General features: G+C 43.2%; 1 protein-coding gene and 2 pseudogenes across 3 annotated transcripts in view; 1 reads left to right on the top strand and 2 right to left on the bottom strand.

Moving 5' to 3' along the window:
• Positions 1 to 1,552: 1,552 nt before the first annotated feature.
• The window catches only part of LOC149105357 (uncharacterized), a 36,489-nt gene continuing 19,820 nt past the window's right edge, over positions 1,553 to 18,221 (bottom strand). The window contains exons 2-3 of one of the 3 annotated variants that reach the window (XM_089270515.1): positions 7,869 to 8,029; positions 1,553 to 5,272 (exon numbers count right to left, since the gene is read on the bottom strand). In XM_089270515.1, the coding sequence (XP_089126641.1) occupies positions 2,880 to 3,470 (591 nt within the window). In that variant the 5' untranslated portion in view covers positions 3,471 to 5,272; positions 7,869 to 8,029 and the 3' untranslated portion in view covers positions 1,553 to 2,879. The remainder of the gene's footprint in view (positions 5,273 to 7,868; positions 8,030 to 18,221) is intronic. The other 2 variants (XM_089270516.1, XM_089270514.1) reach the window with 2 other exon arrangements.
• On the top strand, positions 8,564 to 11,005 carry LOC149105362 (uncharacterized; annotated as a pseudogene).
• Positions 14,579 to 18,204, bottom strand: LOC149105361 (uncharacterized; annotated as a pseudogene).

Genomic DNA, 18,221 nt, shown 5'->3' with positions numbered 1-18,221 from the left:
AACAGTTTTTTCGCGTTCAAAAAGCTTAATCGAACAGCGCGAAAATTGGCACTAGAACAAAAATGACGGAGCAGAGGGAGATAGTGGGGTGAGGGGGCAGAGGGGAAGAGGTTGTACGCAACAGACCATCTCAGGTAGGAGACCCCTCCCTGCCCGGCTGGCCGCTCACCACTCTTTTACTTTTCGGTGCAGTTTGGCGTCTAAAATGCAGAAAAAAAGCTACCGTATTTACTCGAATAAACGATGCAGCGTTTGTTAAATTTTTCGCGCCTCAAATGCGGCGCTTGTTCGAGGGTGCTGCTTACTTAAAAAATTGCATGCCACAAAGAAATATTCCTTTTAACGGTATTTTTTCTATCTGTATGAAAATTTTGCAGGAACTAACAATAGCGTCTGTTCATTGTCATCATTTGTCTTTTCGCACACTTTTCATTTCCTTTATCACTAGCGTCTTCATTCAATTTTGATCTCACTGTCCCCTTCAATACTGGTTTTTTAGTTATACCGTAAACCGTTGAATTAGCGTCCCCACCCCCCTCGATTAAGCGCCCCTCCTATCGCCCAAAATTTAAAATAAGCGCCCCCCTCCCCTCTCCCAATTTTGTAGACGAGTAATGAGACAACGAAGGATGTATAGTTTTGGTCACGTAGTATTAGAATGGCACATTGGTTGTTTGTGAACACGTTAAGTGCTAACGGTGGTGCGATTTAAACTTTAGGATCAGCTTTTTATGTCGATAAACAGCTTTTGTTGTTGTTAACGAGCATGATGTATTAAAAAAATGATCATGTCAGGCCACGATTTGGGAAAACTAAATAGGCGCCCCCGTCTTCTTCTAAATTTGAAATAAGCACCCCGGGCGCTATTTGGAGGATTTACGGTACGTTATCCGTCGAATGAGCGTCGCGAGGGAGCCGCGGCGCTTATTCGGGAGCGGCACCTTTTAACTTTGTTTCAAATGCGGCGTTTCTTTGAGGGCTGCGCTTACTTGAGTAAGAAGTTTCTCATTTGTGACTGATCAGTAGAATCATCTCGCAGAGAGAGAAAGGAGGGATTAATTGTAGTCTAGCTTTTTGGTCAGGGAAAAAGGCTTATCATTTTAACAAGTCTGTGCGAAGTATCACCTATATCGTAACAAGCGAAAGCCTGTCCTACATGTACCATAGTCAGTTTTTGGCGTTCATATCATGTGGGGTGCAGTGCACAGAAAGGTGAGTGGTAAAAGATACTTTTATTTTTTTAGTTGTCTCTCTCTGCACCACACTAAACTATCAGCACACCTGGAAAAGACCACTTTCTCCAGCATTAAGATTTGAAATTATCAAAGAAAAGCTGTGTTAGGTCAGAGCCTTGTGTCACTCGATTATTCTTATAAGTATTTGGTCCAGAAAAGGAAATTGTTCAGTGAATTGAACATATAAATATAAACGTGATGCAAAGTGCTTTTGTTGTTAAATAACATTGCGTTACATGACAGTGTGACATTCACAACGCGATACTGGATGGAGTAATGAAGGTATCATTGTTGAACCCAGGAGGGGATTCCCCGGTTTATAGAGAGATGACATGAATAAACTTTCTCAAGCATTTATTGCGAATTATAAACATGTTTCTAGTTTTACTTGACAAGACTTCTTCTATTGCAAGATTTAATAACTATTATAAGGTAACCTGAATTACGAAAAGAAACATTTACAACGAAAATGAACAACCCGTCTTAACAAAAATTATCGAAATATAATTGACAATGTTATTTAGCTTCTTTTGGTCTCGAGGAGAAACCCTTGAAACTTAGCTTCAGTAGATTAGTCTTCCTACTTGAAATTCTGCGAAAACTGAATTTCAGAAACAACCTGTCACTGTACATCGAACTGGAAAAGCTTGGCAACTACAAGCTTAGTTTCGTTACAATAGTCCTACTCGTAATCCTGATCTGCCAAAACTTAATTTTAGAAACAATCTGTCCTCGCACATTGAACTAGAACAGCTACGCAACTCAATCCTGACAACAAAACTATCGATATATAGTGAATACAATTGACAATGTTATTTTCTTTCGGTTCCGAGGTGAGACTATAAACTTAGCTTGACTAAATTAGTTCATCTACACTTGACAATGCTGGTTTCTTTTGCTCCCCGGGGTGAAACTATGAACTTAGCTTCGTTAACGTAGTTCTACTCGAAATTCTGCTGAAGGTTAATTTCAGAAACAATCTGTGATTGCACATTGTATTTCAGTTTCAAATTTTGAAGTATAAGCAGTTTTTTAGTAATCTCACCTTCTCCAAGTGAATTAATATCACCATCAAGGATTGTCTTCAACACGTCCTTCCTGATCATTAATCTAACAGTTTGGCCATCTTCTTGAGCAGCGACAATCTTTGCCATTATGCTCCGTTCGCACTGGGACAGTCGCATGCTGTGTCCACAGCGATCACATTGTACAATGTTCTCCGAGGTAACTTGCACTAGTTTTCTGGTACAATTGACACATTTGCTGAAGTGTTCCACTTTCTCAACGGAGAGAATGTTGTCAATCTCAAAAACTTCTTCGCCTAGCTTACGAGCGTCATCACAATCTTTAACGGCAATTTCACTGAAGGATTCGTCTTCCACAACTGTGACCCGTGTGTTTATTGTAGTGGAAATCTTTTTTCTGTCCAGACCAAAGACGAATCCTTACAGGACTGAGGCGGTAGATATGACCCAGTCTCAACTGTCGAATATTTGTGTCCCATACGTCAAGACGAATAGATCCAGTGGTATCGGCTAACACAGCTTCGCAAACATCAATAGTGGTCGACACATTTTGTCCTTTGCGCCGTACAGTATGTGGGAATCCAAGGTTGATTATCTTTCCTACCATTTCCACCTCATCCTATTCTTCGCAGGTGGCAATTGCTTCTGATACTGTCATTCTTTCGTACCGGCACGCTGCGCTGTTGGTAAACTGGAAGGCATACTCAGACGGTTTAGGAACCGAGACATGAGTCATATCATTGATAATGATTTTCTTTTTATCGTCAGTATACCTGTACTTCTGGAGCTTTATTGGTGTACGGCACTTCTCACTTTCCTCGAAGAGGGATCGTTTGTGCGATGAGTATAAAAGCGCTTCCTGCTTTATTTCATTGGAGGTTTGTAGGCTGACTGTTGCATAGTCGAAGGTATTGCGCCTGTTTCTTTTGGGAGGGCTTACGCTGTGGACGTAAGCTATGATAGGTGCAGTCTTAGTATCGTATCTGTTCGCTGGTTTGGCATTAACGGCAACGTTTGGAGAAGACGACTTTGGATTTTCTTGAAAGCATCTGTCCGCTGGTTTAGCATTAATGGCAACGTCTGGAGAGGGCTCTGGATTCTGTTGAACTGATTTTCCGGTTTGGAATGTGGACTTTTGGACGACTGAGCGGGGTGTTGCTTTTGAAGCTGTTTTCTTCTCGTCCTTGTCACTCCTGACCTTGCCAGACATATTGACTCCACGTGTTCAGAGTACACTGACAAGTGGCATAATTTGGTTTTTATACTGAAAAGACGGATCGAAAATTGCAAACGCTGGTAGCTGAAATTCTCGTTTTATTATTGGCTAGTTAGAATGGCTGTTTCCTATGCGGTCCGTTGAAAGCATGACTCCGAAAAAACAAATCGAAATATGGCGGAATACATTTTCAAGCTTTTTTTTCAAGTGTGTACGTAAGCGAGTCCCGGGAAGGCAGTGTTCCAAAATCAGTTCTTTTAAAAGAACAATTTTTCTTACGAAACCTTATCCAGCGTGATTCTCAGGAGGTCCAGGCCGCTCGTGTCATGGACTCCTTTCTCCCTTGCCGTTATATTTTTACAAAAGTGAGTCGGCTTTGAAATCACTTAACATAATTTTTTTTCTAACTTTACAAAAAGTTGATTTTTTTTGTTTCAGTTTAGATCATGTGATAGACCTCTGAGAATGTTTTTCTCAAAGGTACCAAATTTAAATTCAAATTTCAGTTCCGAATTCAAACAAATTCACAGAAAAAACTGAATGATTTTAAGATATATAATACAATTGAGAGACTAAAACTTCTGTGCAAAGTGCAGTAAATTGTATGTTGACATGTTTTTATTTGCTTTAAAGGGGTAAGAAGGGTGGTGATGTTACAGCAGGGAGCCCAAAATGCAAGCCACGTACATTTAATTCACATTCATTCATGCAGTCATCTAATCATAAGCCAAGGACAGCTTTCAGTTATATTCTAATTGAATTAAATCTGCATGAAAGAATGTGAATTAATTAAAATGGGTCACTCTTTAGGCCTCCTTGCTTTACAGTGGAACCCCACCTTTAACCACCCTGTTAATACGACCACCTGGATAATACGACCACTTTATTCTGGCCTAAAAAAAACTCAGTCAGTAATTGTCTTATTTACAGAACCACGTTAATACGACCACCGTGTTAATATGACCAGTTTTCCATGGCCTTAAGGTGGTCGTATTAACAGGGTTCCACTGTAATATCATTTCTCAAATGGCATGTTTTAGGATGGTGTTCTCCACAAACTTCTGGATTGCAAGGTTAGATGGTTACTTTGCAATTGGTATTTATTAAGTAATGAAAGACATTGAGATGCTTTCATGACAAGATTGGCAGTTTATTTGTATAATTCTAACAAACTGTTTGTTACTGTAATTTTATAGAGTGAAAAATATGAATATGGTTTGCAACTGTACCAGACAGTCTGGAAAGATACCACAACCGTGTAATAATGTATCTTGATTGCCTCTTTTTATGATACAGCTGACAGTTAGTGATCCATGCTGACTGTACAATTTCTGATACAAGGTAAGTCCAGTAATTCCAAAAGCACAAAGTCATCAATATACAAATACAAACATAGTACAAGCACCAGAATTCAGGAAGTAAAGTTGATGCGGCGAGGCATAACTGTTACCCATGAACTGTGGATTGAAGAGTTGTCTCATTTGTAACTAAATCAGGAGATGTTCGGCACAGATTTCCTTCTACTAGAGAGTGTTACTGCTAGATGGTACTTCCTGTGTGTTGTTTAAATATATTGGCTGAAAACGACTGTGAGGAATGTGACATTGATCACGTTGTAATCACAGACCAATAAGTTGTAATCAATTCCAATGTTATGGACACTATCACATGAAACTGTGGCTCTTTACAAACTACACGGTGAAAATTCTGAAGCAAGTACATGTAGAACATCATATGGCAGCCAGTGGATGCTTTCAATGCTGTATCTTGTATAGTTTCTGTTTTAAATTTCTTTTCTAAAATGGAATAAAAGTGGGAATCAGTAAGTTTCTAAAATATGTTAATAATCATAAGAAAAAATTAATTGTTTTAATAATCATTTATACAAGAGGTACTATTTTATGATTAATATCTATACATAATAATTGTTTACAGTGGATGTCAACATTATCATTATTATCACACATGTATGTTCTGTAGAGCTGTAAGTGGACCAGAACAAGAAACAACCATTTCTACTTACCTAAGTACAGTTGCAGAATGGAGGGTTTGTGACCCAAAGGGTCACAAGGAGTTTAAAAGGGACTCTTACATGTGCATGTATTTATGTAGACACTGATAGTTACTGACCAGAAGTCTAGCAAAAAAATTCACATTTAATTAAATACTGACTTCAGTTATTCTTTTTTAACACGATTTTAAATTGTAAATGCTACTTTATATAATTAACAGTCATTACAGCCTAAGAAAATGAGTCCATCGTTTTTTGTTTTTGTTTTTGTTTTTTATTGCTATGCACACAGCTTTATGGTCACAGACGTATGTCTCTAGAACACCTGTTTGAACTCTTGATTCATTCAAATGTGTATAAATGTGATTGATTGTAGTTCTGTTATCAATGGTGAATTCTAAAATATGTAGTATGTATAGCCCATTTGTTGGTATAAACTGCTGTTTAGCATGTGCATCATTTACATTACATTATTTACAAAGCTGTCAAGGACATAAAGATTGGCTTATGGTCACTGTAGTAAGACTCTAGTGTACCTGCTGATTACACAAGGTGTGGTACATTTGTATAAATGTGATCTATCTGTGTGCGGTAGTCAGTAGTATACTGGTTAATCAACTGCGTGTATCCTTTATTTGTCATTAGAAATGCTTTAACAGCTTTTTGTTCTGTACTGTCCTGCATCAGGTTAACATTGAAATCTCCAAGTAGTACAGTAGGAATTGTAGGTTCCATCAATACTGAATTATGAAGATGAGTAAGGGCTTCAATCAAGTGTGAAATTCTAATAATTTTTGAGCGGTAGATACCTACAATGTGAAAATTTGCCACTGGATCGTTAAGAACTGTTACAGTAACTTCTATGTCATTAGTGTTAAACCTGTATGGAATTTCAGTACAGTTCAAATCATTTTTAATATACAAAGCAGTTCCATAGGAAGTCCTGATGTTAGACTGATTGAAGTCATTTCTGTAAAGAGTAAATCCAGATAGCTCATATGTATCATCCCTATCTGACAAGTAAAGTTTTGTTTCAACAAAAATGTTAACATCAGCCTTTTGAATGTTGTAATCAGTTCGAACATCGTGAATATGTAACTGGAGAGATCTAACATTCTGAAACAAGACTGTTTTTGTTTGGGGTGAATCTAAGTTTACCTGCAAGACTGCTAAAGGCTTGAGGCTTGCCTCCGTTCTCAGTCTACTCATTTCATTTTTAACTTTCTCGGTGACCTTAATTTTTTTCTCATTCAAATTGAGAACATGTAGTGAAGAACTGTTTCGTACTCGGCTCAGGCCGACATAATGCATGTGCTCTCTTGTTGATGTTGGAAAATCAACAACTGCTTCATTTAGTGTATCTCATTGACAACGGTGAATAGTCTTGGCAGCAGCAGGTCTAAGTGGAAATTGACGTCGAAGAATTTGTACCTTACTTTTTTTATTAATTTGGAATTGTTTTGTAACTTCTAAAGTTGGTGTTCAGTTTTTATTTATGCCTGTGTTGTACAAATGTGCATGTTCTTTGCACCACTTTCTGCCTATTTCAAGATGTGGAAATGATACCCAAATAATACTTGGTCTGGTTGAATTACCAACTCTGTAGTCTATGTTCTCTACCATACACTCTGCACCATTTGTTAGACCATCAGTGACATCAATATTAGTTGTTAGGTCATATTTTGCCTCAGTTGCTACTGATACTAGTGAATATAAACCCATTGTCTTTGTTGCATCATCTGGGATTTTATTTTTTATTTGTTTCTTGAGATCATCTGAAATGTCTCCACTTATAATGTCCACAGCCTTAATCTGAGCTTTGTCAGTTCTAGATAGCGCATACAGAGCATTATTGTGGGCATCTACTGATGCATTTGTAGTAAATAAATGTGTCATGTTGATTGGATAATTATCACTTTCTGGTGTTACATTCAGGAGTCATTGTTTTAAAATGGCCATATCATCATCAGAATGTTTTCCCTCTCTCAAGTGACTAAGTAGCTCTGCAAATTGCTTGTCATCTTTTTGTCTCATTATTTCCGTCAATTCGAAGAGGGAGAAGTATTCTGTCCAAATGTTAGTTGTGAATGCATTGTAGCCATATTGAGAATTTTCAAATATCCACTTATCAAAAACTGGTTTTAACTGGAAAAGATCTCCAACAGTTATTCCACCAAATGGCTCGTTGGTTCCCATTATTTGTTGCAATCTTAAGTTCAAAAAGTTGAACATACCACTTCCAACCATAGAGATCTCATCAATAAATATAACTTTAAGTTTCTTCAGTTGGGTTCTAATAGTGTTTAGTCTGTCACTATCCAGTGCACAATCTTCAAAACCTCTATTGGCAGGTATTGTAAAAGCAGAGTGTAATGTGTTACCTTTTATGTTGAATGCTGCTTTACCAGTGGGGGCTGTTTTTACAACTTTGACATCATCTGGATTTTCGCCCGCAATAGAATTCAGATACCTTATCAGTGCTTCATACAATGCATTGGTAACTGTACTTTTGCCAACTCCAGCACCTCCACTTAAGAACAATCTAAGAGGATCATCGTTAGCTTTCACTGAATGTAGGACATGATAAAAAAACTGTCTTTGTTCTTCATTTAAAGAGCGTACAAGTGCATAATAATCATTGCCAGACATGCGCCTCATAAGGAGTTCTTCATCATCATTATTTCTGGGGAAAATGCCAATGTCATCAAGCAAATCATACTGACTATGGTGCTTGTTTTTTCCAGGGTCAAAGCAACCAAATAATTCACTAGGTTTCTGCTTGACTGCACAATCCTGCTTATTTAGATGCTCTGCATTTGGAGCAACATTATCAAAGTTGTCATATTTGGCATTATTCATATCTTCCACTGCTTTATCAAGTATTTCTGAATGGTATTCATATTGGCGCCTATTGCAGAATCTCATCCCTAACCTGTTCAAATCTCTCTTGGTAAGTTTGACAGTCTTTAATCAAATCACTGCTTTCCTTTTGCCGTGATGTATAGAGCATTAGTTGCTCTCTATAATGGTTTCCTGGGTCTTTATCTTTATGGTAACACGCATATATAGTGGGGGTTCTGGCACAGTGGGTAGCAAGGGACAACAACCGTCCGAAAAAAGCCCCCCAGCTCCTTCTCCTCAGACTGAAGCTTCGGAGAAGGAGCTGGGGGCTTTTTTCGGACGGTTGTTGCCCTTGCTACCCACTGTGTCCAGAACCCCCACTATATATGTGTCTGTGTTTCTCTTCCTCCTTGATCAGTGCTGTGCCAGAAACCTCACTTCAGGTCCATCGAAGCTGCAAGTAATGAATATGCGCGGATGTGCCCTTCACTAGTATATACAAAACTGTGCCAGAAAATTTCTCCTATTGGAGAAGTGCATGCTCTGTGTATACTGCGCCGACATGGCAGCCGCAAGATACTCGTCTGATGTTCTGCAAATGTTCTACGGCCCAATACCGAGGGAGGAAAGAATAAACCTTCCCGAGCCGTTGACATACGAGGTTCACGCATTATATGACGGGTTTCAAATATCTCAAAACAATTTCCAAGAATGGCTCCGTGTGTGGAGAATGGATATATCCGAAAGGAACCCAAACAATAAAGATATTTTGAGGTTCGCAAGAGAGAACAAAGAAAAGATCACCGATTTGCTCGAACAAGAAACCCTTGGGTTAAATAGCGTAAAAGTAGGTTTTGGGTTACAAGTAAAGTTCTCAATAGAAAGAAACGGTGAAACACAATTCATGGAGCATTATTTTAAAGAAGACGAACCGCACGTTTTCAAAAAAAATGATGAGGACCTGATAAGACAAAAATTCGACGAATTCATTGAAAACGCAAAAGGAGAAATAGAGCACCGGTCCGAGATGGGATCAGGATGGGCGGTTGAAAGGATACAGGTCGCGTACGTGAATGTTGCGCGCTATCAGCCACTTCGCGGAGGGACCTATCTGCCTCTTCCCGCCAAACTGGCGAATAAGAAGGCAATAATCAACGTGCAAAACAGAGACAACGAATGTTTGAAGTGGGCAATCAGAGCCGCTTTATTCCCTCCAAAAGATGGAAAGAACCCGCAAAGACCAAGCAAATATCCGGTCAATGACGGTATCAACTACGCAGGCATCGATTTCCCAACACCGGTAAAACAGATAGAAAAGCTCGAGGCACAAAACCCAAAACTCGCAATAAACGTATTTGGCTGGGAAAACGATTGTGTGATTGAGCACCGGATAAGCCAAAAACAAGCGAATGTGCCGCGGATAAACCTGATGTTAACCGAGAAAGGGGAACTTCAGCACTATTGTTACGTAAAAAGAGAAAGCGCTTTGCTGTTCGATCAGACCAAGCACAGAGAAACAAAGCACTATTGCATGCTGTACTTGACTGGTTTCTCAAGAGAAGACCTGCTCGTGGATCACAAAAAGTATTGCAACGGTGTGAACGGCGTGCCGACAAGGATCGTGATGCCAGAAGAGGGGGAAAACATCCTTTCTTTTCAAGAATTCAAAAAACAGATGAACATGCCTTTCATTATTTACGCAGATTTTGAGGCAGTTATCAGAAAGATTTTGGGCTGTGAGCGTGAGAGAATGCAAACAAGCTACACAGAGAAGACCGAAGTGCACGAGGCATGCGGTTACTCTTACCTTGTTGTGAGAAGCGATGGAAAAGTGGTAGGTTCGAACACTCACAGGGCGAAAATGCGGTGGGAAAGTTTTTAATCGACATTCTGCAGGAAGAGGAGAAAATAAGAGAGAGTTTGGCCACACCAAAGCCGATTGAAATGACGGCCGAAGACTGGAAAAAATTCAAAAACGCAAACGACTGCCACGTTTGTAACAAAAGTTTGATAAAAGGCGAATTCTTTGACTCAATGCCCATCTGGGACCACGACACAGGGAGCTATTGCGGCCAAAGTCACAAAGGTCGTTATTATGCGGCGCTCAAAAAAATAAAATTTGTTGGTCCAAAAAGAGGAAGAAAAGAAAAAGAAAAAATTGACGAATGGGTTGCAGAAAATCAGGAAACATGTTTGTTCTGTGCAGAACCTTTCATGAAGAAAAACTTCAGAGACACGGTAAAGGACCATTGCCACATAACGGGAAGGTTTTGCGGAGCCGCGCACAGCGAATGTAACAAGAAATTGCGAATTAACCCCAAGACGGACCCAATACCAGTTGTATTCCACAACCTGAGGGGCTACGACGCGCACCACTTGATGCAAGCAATGTTGCAGCTGGAGAAAGAGGTGAAATGCATCGCCAACAACATGGAGAAATATATCACATTCTCGGTCGGTAATCTCCGTTTCATCGACAGCTTGAACTTTTTGCAAGAAAGCCTCGATTCACTTGTAAGAGCGACACCGAAGGAGTCGTTGAAAATAACATCAACGATTTCGAAAGGAAACGACCTGCTTTACAAAAAAGGGATCTTTCCTTACGAGTACATGGACTCAAGGGAAAGATTCAGTGAGACAAGGCTTCCAGACAAAGAGAAGTTTTACAGCAAGCTGAACGACGAGCACATAACAGACGAAGAGTACGCGCACGCGCAAGCTGTCTGGGCGTATTTCGAATGCAAAACGCTGGGCGATTACCACGATCTTTACGTGAAAACGGATGTCGCGCTGCTGGCGGATGTTTTTGAGAACTTCCGAAACCTGTGCCTCTAGCAGTACGGGCTGGATCCGGCTCATTATTTCATGTTGCCAGGCCTTTCCTGGGACGTGCTCCTGAAAAAGACTGGGGTCGAGCTTGAGCTCTTCACAGACTACGAAATGTATCTCTTCGTGGAAAGGGGAATGTGGGGTGGAATCTCCATGGTGAGCAACAGGTATGCCAAGGCAAACAACCCGCAGGTACCGGGCTACGATCCCAGCGAGCCAAAAAAATACATCATGTATCTCGACGCAAACAATCTTTACGGATGGACGATGAGTTTGCCTCTCCCGATAAGAGGTTTTAAGTGGAAACGCGACATACTCACAGAGGAGATTCTTGGCATAAAAGGAAACGCAAAGATGGGGTGCATTCTCGAGGTCGATCTCGAATACCCGCCAGAACTGCATGAGGAGCACAACAGCTATCCACTGGCGCCGGAGAAAAAGGCCGTAAAAAAGGAGTGGATGTCGGACTACCAAAGGGGGCTGATGAAAGACTTGGATCTGAAACCCCCAGACAGCAAGCAGCTGCTGCTGACGCTTCATGACAAAAAGAACTACGTCGTGCATTACAGGAACTTGCAGTTTTATCTGAAGCAGGGCATGAAACTGAAGCTTGTGCACAGGGTGCTGGAGTTCGAACAAGAACGCTGGATGGAGCCGTACATCCGGATGAACACAGAGTTCAGGAAGAAAGCGAAGAGTGACTTCGAAAAGAACTTTTACAAGCTCATGAACAACTCGGTTTTCGGCAAAACCATGGAAAACCTGCGTAACCGCATTGACATAAGAATAGTGCGCAGCAACGAGACGGAAAAAATAAGGAAATTGATCGCCAGCCCTTTGTACTCAAGGCATGTTTTATTCTCAAACAACATGGCTGGGATTGACATGCGAAAAAGCAAGCTGCTTCTCAACAAGCCGGTCTACACAGGGATGATGATCCTCGACAACAGCAAGATCCTGATGTACGACTTCTTTTACGAGCTTAAAAAGAAGTACGGCTCAAAAGTCGAGCTCTTGTACACGGACACCGACAGCCTTCTGATTATAATCGAAACAGAAGATGTCTATGAAGACATGAAAAACCACACGGGCCTTTACGACACGAGTGACTACCCGAAAGACCATCCACTCCATTTGAACACCAACAAAAAGGTCTTGGGCAAGATGAAAGACGAATGTGCAGGAACCCCCATCGCAGAGTATGTTGGTCTGAGACCGAAAATGTATTCCATCTTGAAGGCGGACGAAAAAATTATTAAAAAAGCGAAGGGCGTGAAAAAAACGTTGTCAAGAAACAAATAATGCATGAACAGTACAAGGAAACGCTTTTCGGCGCGAAGCAGCAATGGCATGGAATGAACATTCTTCGAAGTGAGGGACACGAGATCTACGGTATGCATCTTAACAAAATTTCGCTTTCGCCATTTGATTCAAAGCGATGGATAGGTGACGATGGTATTCATACAAAAGCTTACGGGTACACCTGCATGGATATATTGTCAACATTAACAGATGACGAACTTAGAGGGGTGGAAGCCGAAGTTTCAAAGTCGCCCTGGGGGTAATTGTGTGTTCAGAGGGACAACGAGCAGCTCTTCACGGACGAAGCCGCGCTTGGGCGCGTCGCACAGATAGTAGAGAACGGGCTGATCCGGTTTGGAAAAAGATCTTTCAATGCCAAAAACTTTCAAAGACCAGATTGGATCCATGGCCCTTTTCATGCCCCCTTCAAGCTCGCCGGGCTGGTAGAGATAACGAACCTGGACAAGAGAGGGGAGGATTTTTTCGCGTTTTCCAACAGGCCTCGTGTAAGGTGTCGACAGCCTTGCGTAAACAGATTTTTCTTTGATGGCGACAGCGGGTTTCTTGCCGATAAGGCTTCTGACCTCGTTGTTCAAAGCCGAAACAACTTCTGGAAGTCTTTTCACCCAGGCAGTGGACCGCTTGCCCTCAGGGAGAAACATCTCCACGGCGTACTGGTGCCCGAACAAGTCTTCCGCCAGGGTGCGGTTGAAACGTTCGACAATGGCCTGGTCGCGGTGAATGTCAACGCGCCCGCGCCGGATAAAGGTTTTGTGCTTGTCCATCTCTTTGGTGACGGCGCCCATGAATTCGTGCCCCGAGTCAACCCGCAGCATTTCAGGCCATTCGAGAGGCGAGCGCATGTAAATCTTCTGAAAGGCCTGGGCGACCTCATCAGAACTTTTAGAAGTCAGGGGTTCGGCCTCTTTGTAGCGGCTGGCCACGTCGACAATGGTGAGCGCGTATTTGAAAACTTTGCGGCCGCGAGGGAGCTTGTCGTGTGGCAGAAAAAGCTCTGCCTGATGGACCTTGTTGGGTGTTGGAACGTCGAATTTTGGGCGAGGAATCCGCTTCGGCACGGGAAGGTATATCTGCCAGAGCGCTTGCCTGATCAGCCACTTTTTTGCGGTTTCTTCAGGCACCTTGGCGGCCTCGGCCAATTTTTTGATCGCGGCGATTCCTTTCCAGTAGCCCCCGGGGTTGTAGTATATCTTTGCGAGTTTGGCGTCCATATAAGTAAGGTGTAAAAAAGTTTATAGGAACCGGAAGGCTGCGTAGCCCAGAGCGAGCGCCCCGGCGCCAACGAACGCGAGTTCACCGTTTTTCTGCTGCTCGCTCGGCTGATAGAAATCTGAGAACTTGGGCTGCTTGGGCGGCGCCACCTGCGCACCGGGATGTGCCTGGTTGTAGAGTTTGAAGGCGTAGTCCGTGTTGGTGAAGTTCTGCTTGGCTTGCTCCTTTGTTTGCGCGTTGGTCACGATCCAGTCGAGAAGTTGTGTGCGGTCGTGCGTGTAATTGGCGTAAGCGGCTTGATAATCTTCGAGCCTTGTTGTAGCGCTTTTTTTCTTCAAGCGTGGCTTTGTTGCCCCCGCCGAGCGCCCTTGCCACATAATTGCCGCCGATAAAAGCCGTGGCGTTCAACACAGCCCCGCCAATCATGATCGCGATGCTCACCATGGCGCGCTATTGAGACGCTTTTTGTATTCAAAAAGAATTACGAGGTCTTAGCCCTGTTTTCAAACACTGGCGGGGAGGATTTTCTGGTCCTCAAGGTATCCTTTTAGCGCAATGCTGCCCGCCATTACGGCGGTGAACTTCATGTAATTCATAAAGCTGCCGCTGGGATCGGAGGTGAAATTCTATTTCACAACCTTTTTCACGGCCCAGCCGATGCCTGCGGCTAATCCCGTGAGAGTTGTCGCGTCAATGACGGTCTTGACAAGCTTGTTGTCGGACATGGCATGCTTGATATAAGGAAAGATCGAAAGTTTAAAACAAAATTAATCTGTCTTTCTCTCCACGGCACTTTCTGCTTTTATTCTTCTTATGTCTTCCTCTCCTAATGATCCCTCTCTTATTAATACCTTTCCAATCCCTTTAATTGCTTTTTTTCTTGCAGTTTCTTCTTTTCCGGCACAAAAGCCAAAGGCTTCATCCAGAAGTCTGAATGTTTTGCAATAAACCATTAGGCCAAAGCCGAGCAGACAATATGTGACACCAAAAGTGGTGGCGAAAGTGATAATCTTCTATGAAGTGTTAAGTTCTGGCATAGTGGGTATCCTTTACACGCAAACGTTCAAAGCATTTTTTTTAATACTCTTGGCCATGTCGCGCGAGCAGGTTCTGGCTCGACACTCGCGGGTGGGAAGCTGGGCTCAGGTGCGGGCTTTGGCGTTTTAATTTTGTCGAATGTAGGCTTGGCCATCGCTTTGAGGTCTTAACGTTTGTAATAAATCCCAAGCAGTGAAAGGCCTATGCCGCCAATACCAATCCATTGGTTGGCGCTTAGGCCAAAAAGGCCGCCGCTCTTTGGGCTTTCACCTTCTTTAGATGGGGCTGACTCAGGAGCCGCTGTGGCGGCTTTTTTTTTGCTTCGTTTTCCGCGTAATAAGCCTCGGCCGCTTTCTTCTGTTCTTCATGGGCCAGCCGCCTTTTTTCGGCGGCCATTTTTCCGGCGGCCACACGCCTGGGGTTTTTTCGTGCTGCGTGGTTGCAGTCGGAGTCGTCGCTGAAGCTGTCGATCGGGCTTTCCATTGTCTTCGAGCCCACGTACGTCTCGTAACGTTTGGCGAATTTCTCGACATCTTTGTCGCTCAGACGCTTCACCTGCTCGTGGGTCAGCTGCACTCCAATGGCCTCTTTGGCTTTGCCTGTGGACACCAGCACAGCCAACTGCTCGCGAAGAGCGGGAATGTCGGATCCGGGAGCGGTTCGAACAAGGCTGCCTGCGGGACCACTCGACGGCTCGGGCTCGGTTTAAAGGTTCATAACTTCTGCTAATGCGGCGTCTTCTGCAGCCATTGTGCAAGGCTATATACAGCTGGCATTTTTTTATTCAAATAACTTTACCCCGTACGGGTGGCGAAGCGCAAACATAAGATAAGAGAACTTTCGCTCTTTCAGCTTTGAAATCAATCTTCTGTAGTCATCAGGTGAAAGCTCGCCGGCATAATCGTCGAAGATGGCTTTCGTTGTCCTGGCCGAGGGGGTGTAAAAGAGGACGATCGCCGCCACATTCTCACGGAAGGAAGCTGTTATTTCGGTCAACTTCTGGGTCAGCGCCCACACGCTGATGCCCATATGTCGTGCAGAAAAGGCGAGATTCACTAGCTTGCCTGTGTGCCCTTTCACATCTTTGGAGGCCACGCAGTCGTCGAGGATTATGAGCGTGTTAGTGCCCTCGGAAAGCCATCTCGCGAGCTTCAGCCACCTTTCCACAACGGGCTGCTCGCAGACTATCACATCCATTCTTGGATCGTTTTCGCCAAGCCGGTGGTATGTCTTATTGTGCGTGAACGTCGGGCAGATGAGCACGATATAGTCGAACTTTCCGCGGAACGGGCCGTAGAGCTGGTCCACCACGAACCTCGATTTGCCTGAATTAGTCGGCCCCACGATGAGAGCGTTGAAGGGTATCTTGCTTGGGTCCATATTAATTCTGTACAGATTCCAGCTGTCTTTCCATAATGTTGAACTGGGAGTCGGAGATGACGAATACGTGGCAGTTATCGTTGCCTGAGCCTTCGGCTTTCCTCTCGATTTCCAGCTGGACCCCGTCCGTACTGTTCACAATGTGCTTGCCACTTCCATGAATTTCTTGGTCCGCTATGGAGCGCATATCAATCAGAAGCCCGAAATTATCTCCGGTGTAAAACTTTGTCACATCCATGTGCTCGGTTTTATTTTTTCCTTCACGAAGAAGCGTTGGGCCTCTTCCCACATGTCTTTGCCTTCGATGCCGTTGTTGTAAAGCATGTTGGGCGAGCCGTTGATCGTGACACTGACTTTCGTCAGATCCGGGAAGACGTATTTTTCTGAATCTCGGGTGCCATCAACGTACGGCTCTATGAACAGTAGCAGGAGGGCTTTTAGCGACCTTTTTTGGGCGTCGATTTTGATGTTCTTCCTCGTGTCGGTGTCTTTTTTGAAGGTCACCACTTGGGAACGCATCACGTGGTCATAGGCGAACTCTTTTCCGCTGGAGTAAATGCTATTTGCCTCGTCTGCCAGAGTCTTGCTGCGGATCATATCGTACTCGAGCTGGATGTTGGTCAGCTTGTATTTCAGCTTGGTTGTGTTGGAGCCCCGGACAACATGTTCAGCTACAGAAAGGGTTATTTCGAACGTGAGATGTTTGTAAAGGGCCTGGGGGTAGAAAACGCCGTGATCAGTGAGGATCTGATGGTCAAGCCTGATCCAGTACTTGCTTCCGTAGACCTCGTTAATCGTTTTTTCAGATTTGGAGATGCCCGCGGTTTTCTTGTCTCTCGAGCCTGAACAGGTCTTGCAAATGGCTTCGCTCTGAATCCCTTCGAGGATCCTGTTGTCGCTTTCTTCCTGCGAAAGGAAAAGGTCTTGAAAGATTTTGTAGATGCCATAGCCAACCGTGTCATGCAGGGTAGTGCCTCCAAACTTCACGTGCAGCCTGTCAATGAGTGCTCGCGTGACGTTCTTGACAAGGAAGTTGTTGGCGTGCCCTCCAGAAAGGTCGATGTTAAGGCCAAGCGCTAGCGAGCCCGGCACCAGAACCTCATTCACGTTCAGCTTGGGCACGTAAACGTACAGAGTATCGCCGGGGTTGGCTTCAGTGCGGGAAAAGGTGATCCGCTTGACCGTGCGCTCGGCCTGCATGCCGTGTAATGTTTTTTTCTGTACGTTGCGTGAAGGTTTTCTGGAACTGACATTGTGTATAAAACACCGGCGATTATTTCTAATTTGAAAAATAATCGGCTTAAATATATTGCTATGGCGGAAGGCGGTGGCGAATTTGGCTACGAAGACCCAGACCTTGACAATCGGCTTGACCACGATGATTCTGATGATGGACAAGAGGTGAACAGAACCCAACCTTTTCAGCCAGGTGCGGCGTCCACTCCCTACCAACCTGGCGGCCCCTACCACGGGGGCGAACAAACGGAAATGAGTACTTTTCCTCACGAGCAGTCCGGCCTTCCTGACACTTCTTATCAGGAAGAAACCCCTTTGCTTCGAAGAACACCTTCAATCAGTGATCTTCAAAAAGAAAGCTTTTTGTGGCAAAAACTCAAAAAAGCTCTTGATATGATAAAAGACAAATTCGATATAGCGAACTTTGAAAAAATCGGAATCAGAAGAGGCACTGGAAAATTTGAGGGAAAAATTGTTGCCGTGGCACAGGGGCCCAAAAATACCGAGTACAAGATTCTGAAAGAAGACGAGTCAGGCTTAATGAAAAGTTTTGTGGAAAGATTCAAAAATGAACTTGGGCCGGAGTCAAGTGAAATAATAAAAGAAGACCGAGATACAATCAGAGAACAATGCCAAACACTGAAAGAAGCTGAAAAACAACTTCAACCGGCAGAAAAATTATCTGCGCAAAGAGAAAACGAAAAGAGAGAAGTGGAAGTTCTGAGAAGTAAAATTCAGCAAACTGACGCTAAGATTGATTCCATTCAGAATGAACAAGGTTCAAACCTTGAAAGTGAAGCAGAGCTGCGTAGGCTCAAAGAACTGAAAAAGAACTATCAAACCAATCTTGAAAACAAGGAAAAAGAATTGGATTC

The sequence above is a fragment of the Orbicella faveolata genome, unplaced genomic scaffold (assembly GCF_042242905.1).
Source record: "Orbicella faveolata isolate gen_17 unplaced genomic scaffold, um_ofav_v1 contig_34, whole genome shotgun sequence".
In the NCBI taxonomy this organism is placed as follows: Eukaryota; Metazoa; Cnidaria; class Anthozoa; order Scleractinia; family Merulinidae; genus Orbicella; species Orbicella faveolata.
The sequence above is the reverse complement of the archived record's forward strand: the minus strand, read 5'-3'. Positions and strand labels throughout refer to the sequence as shown.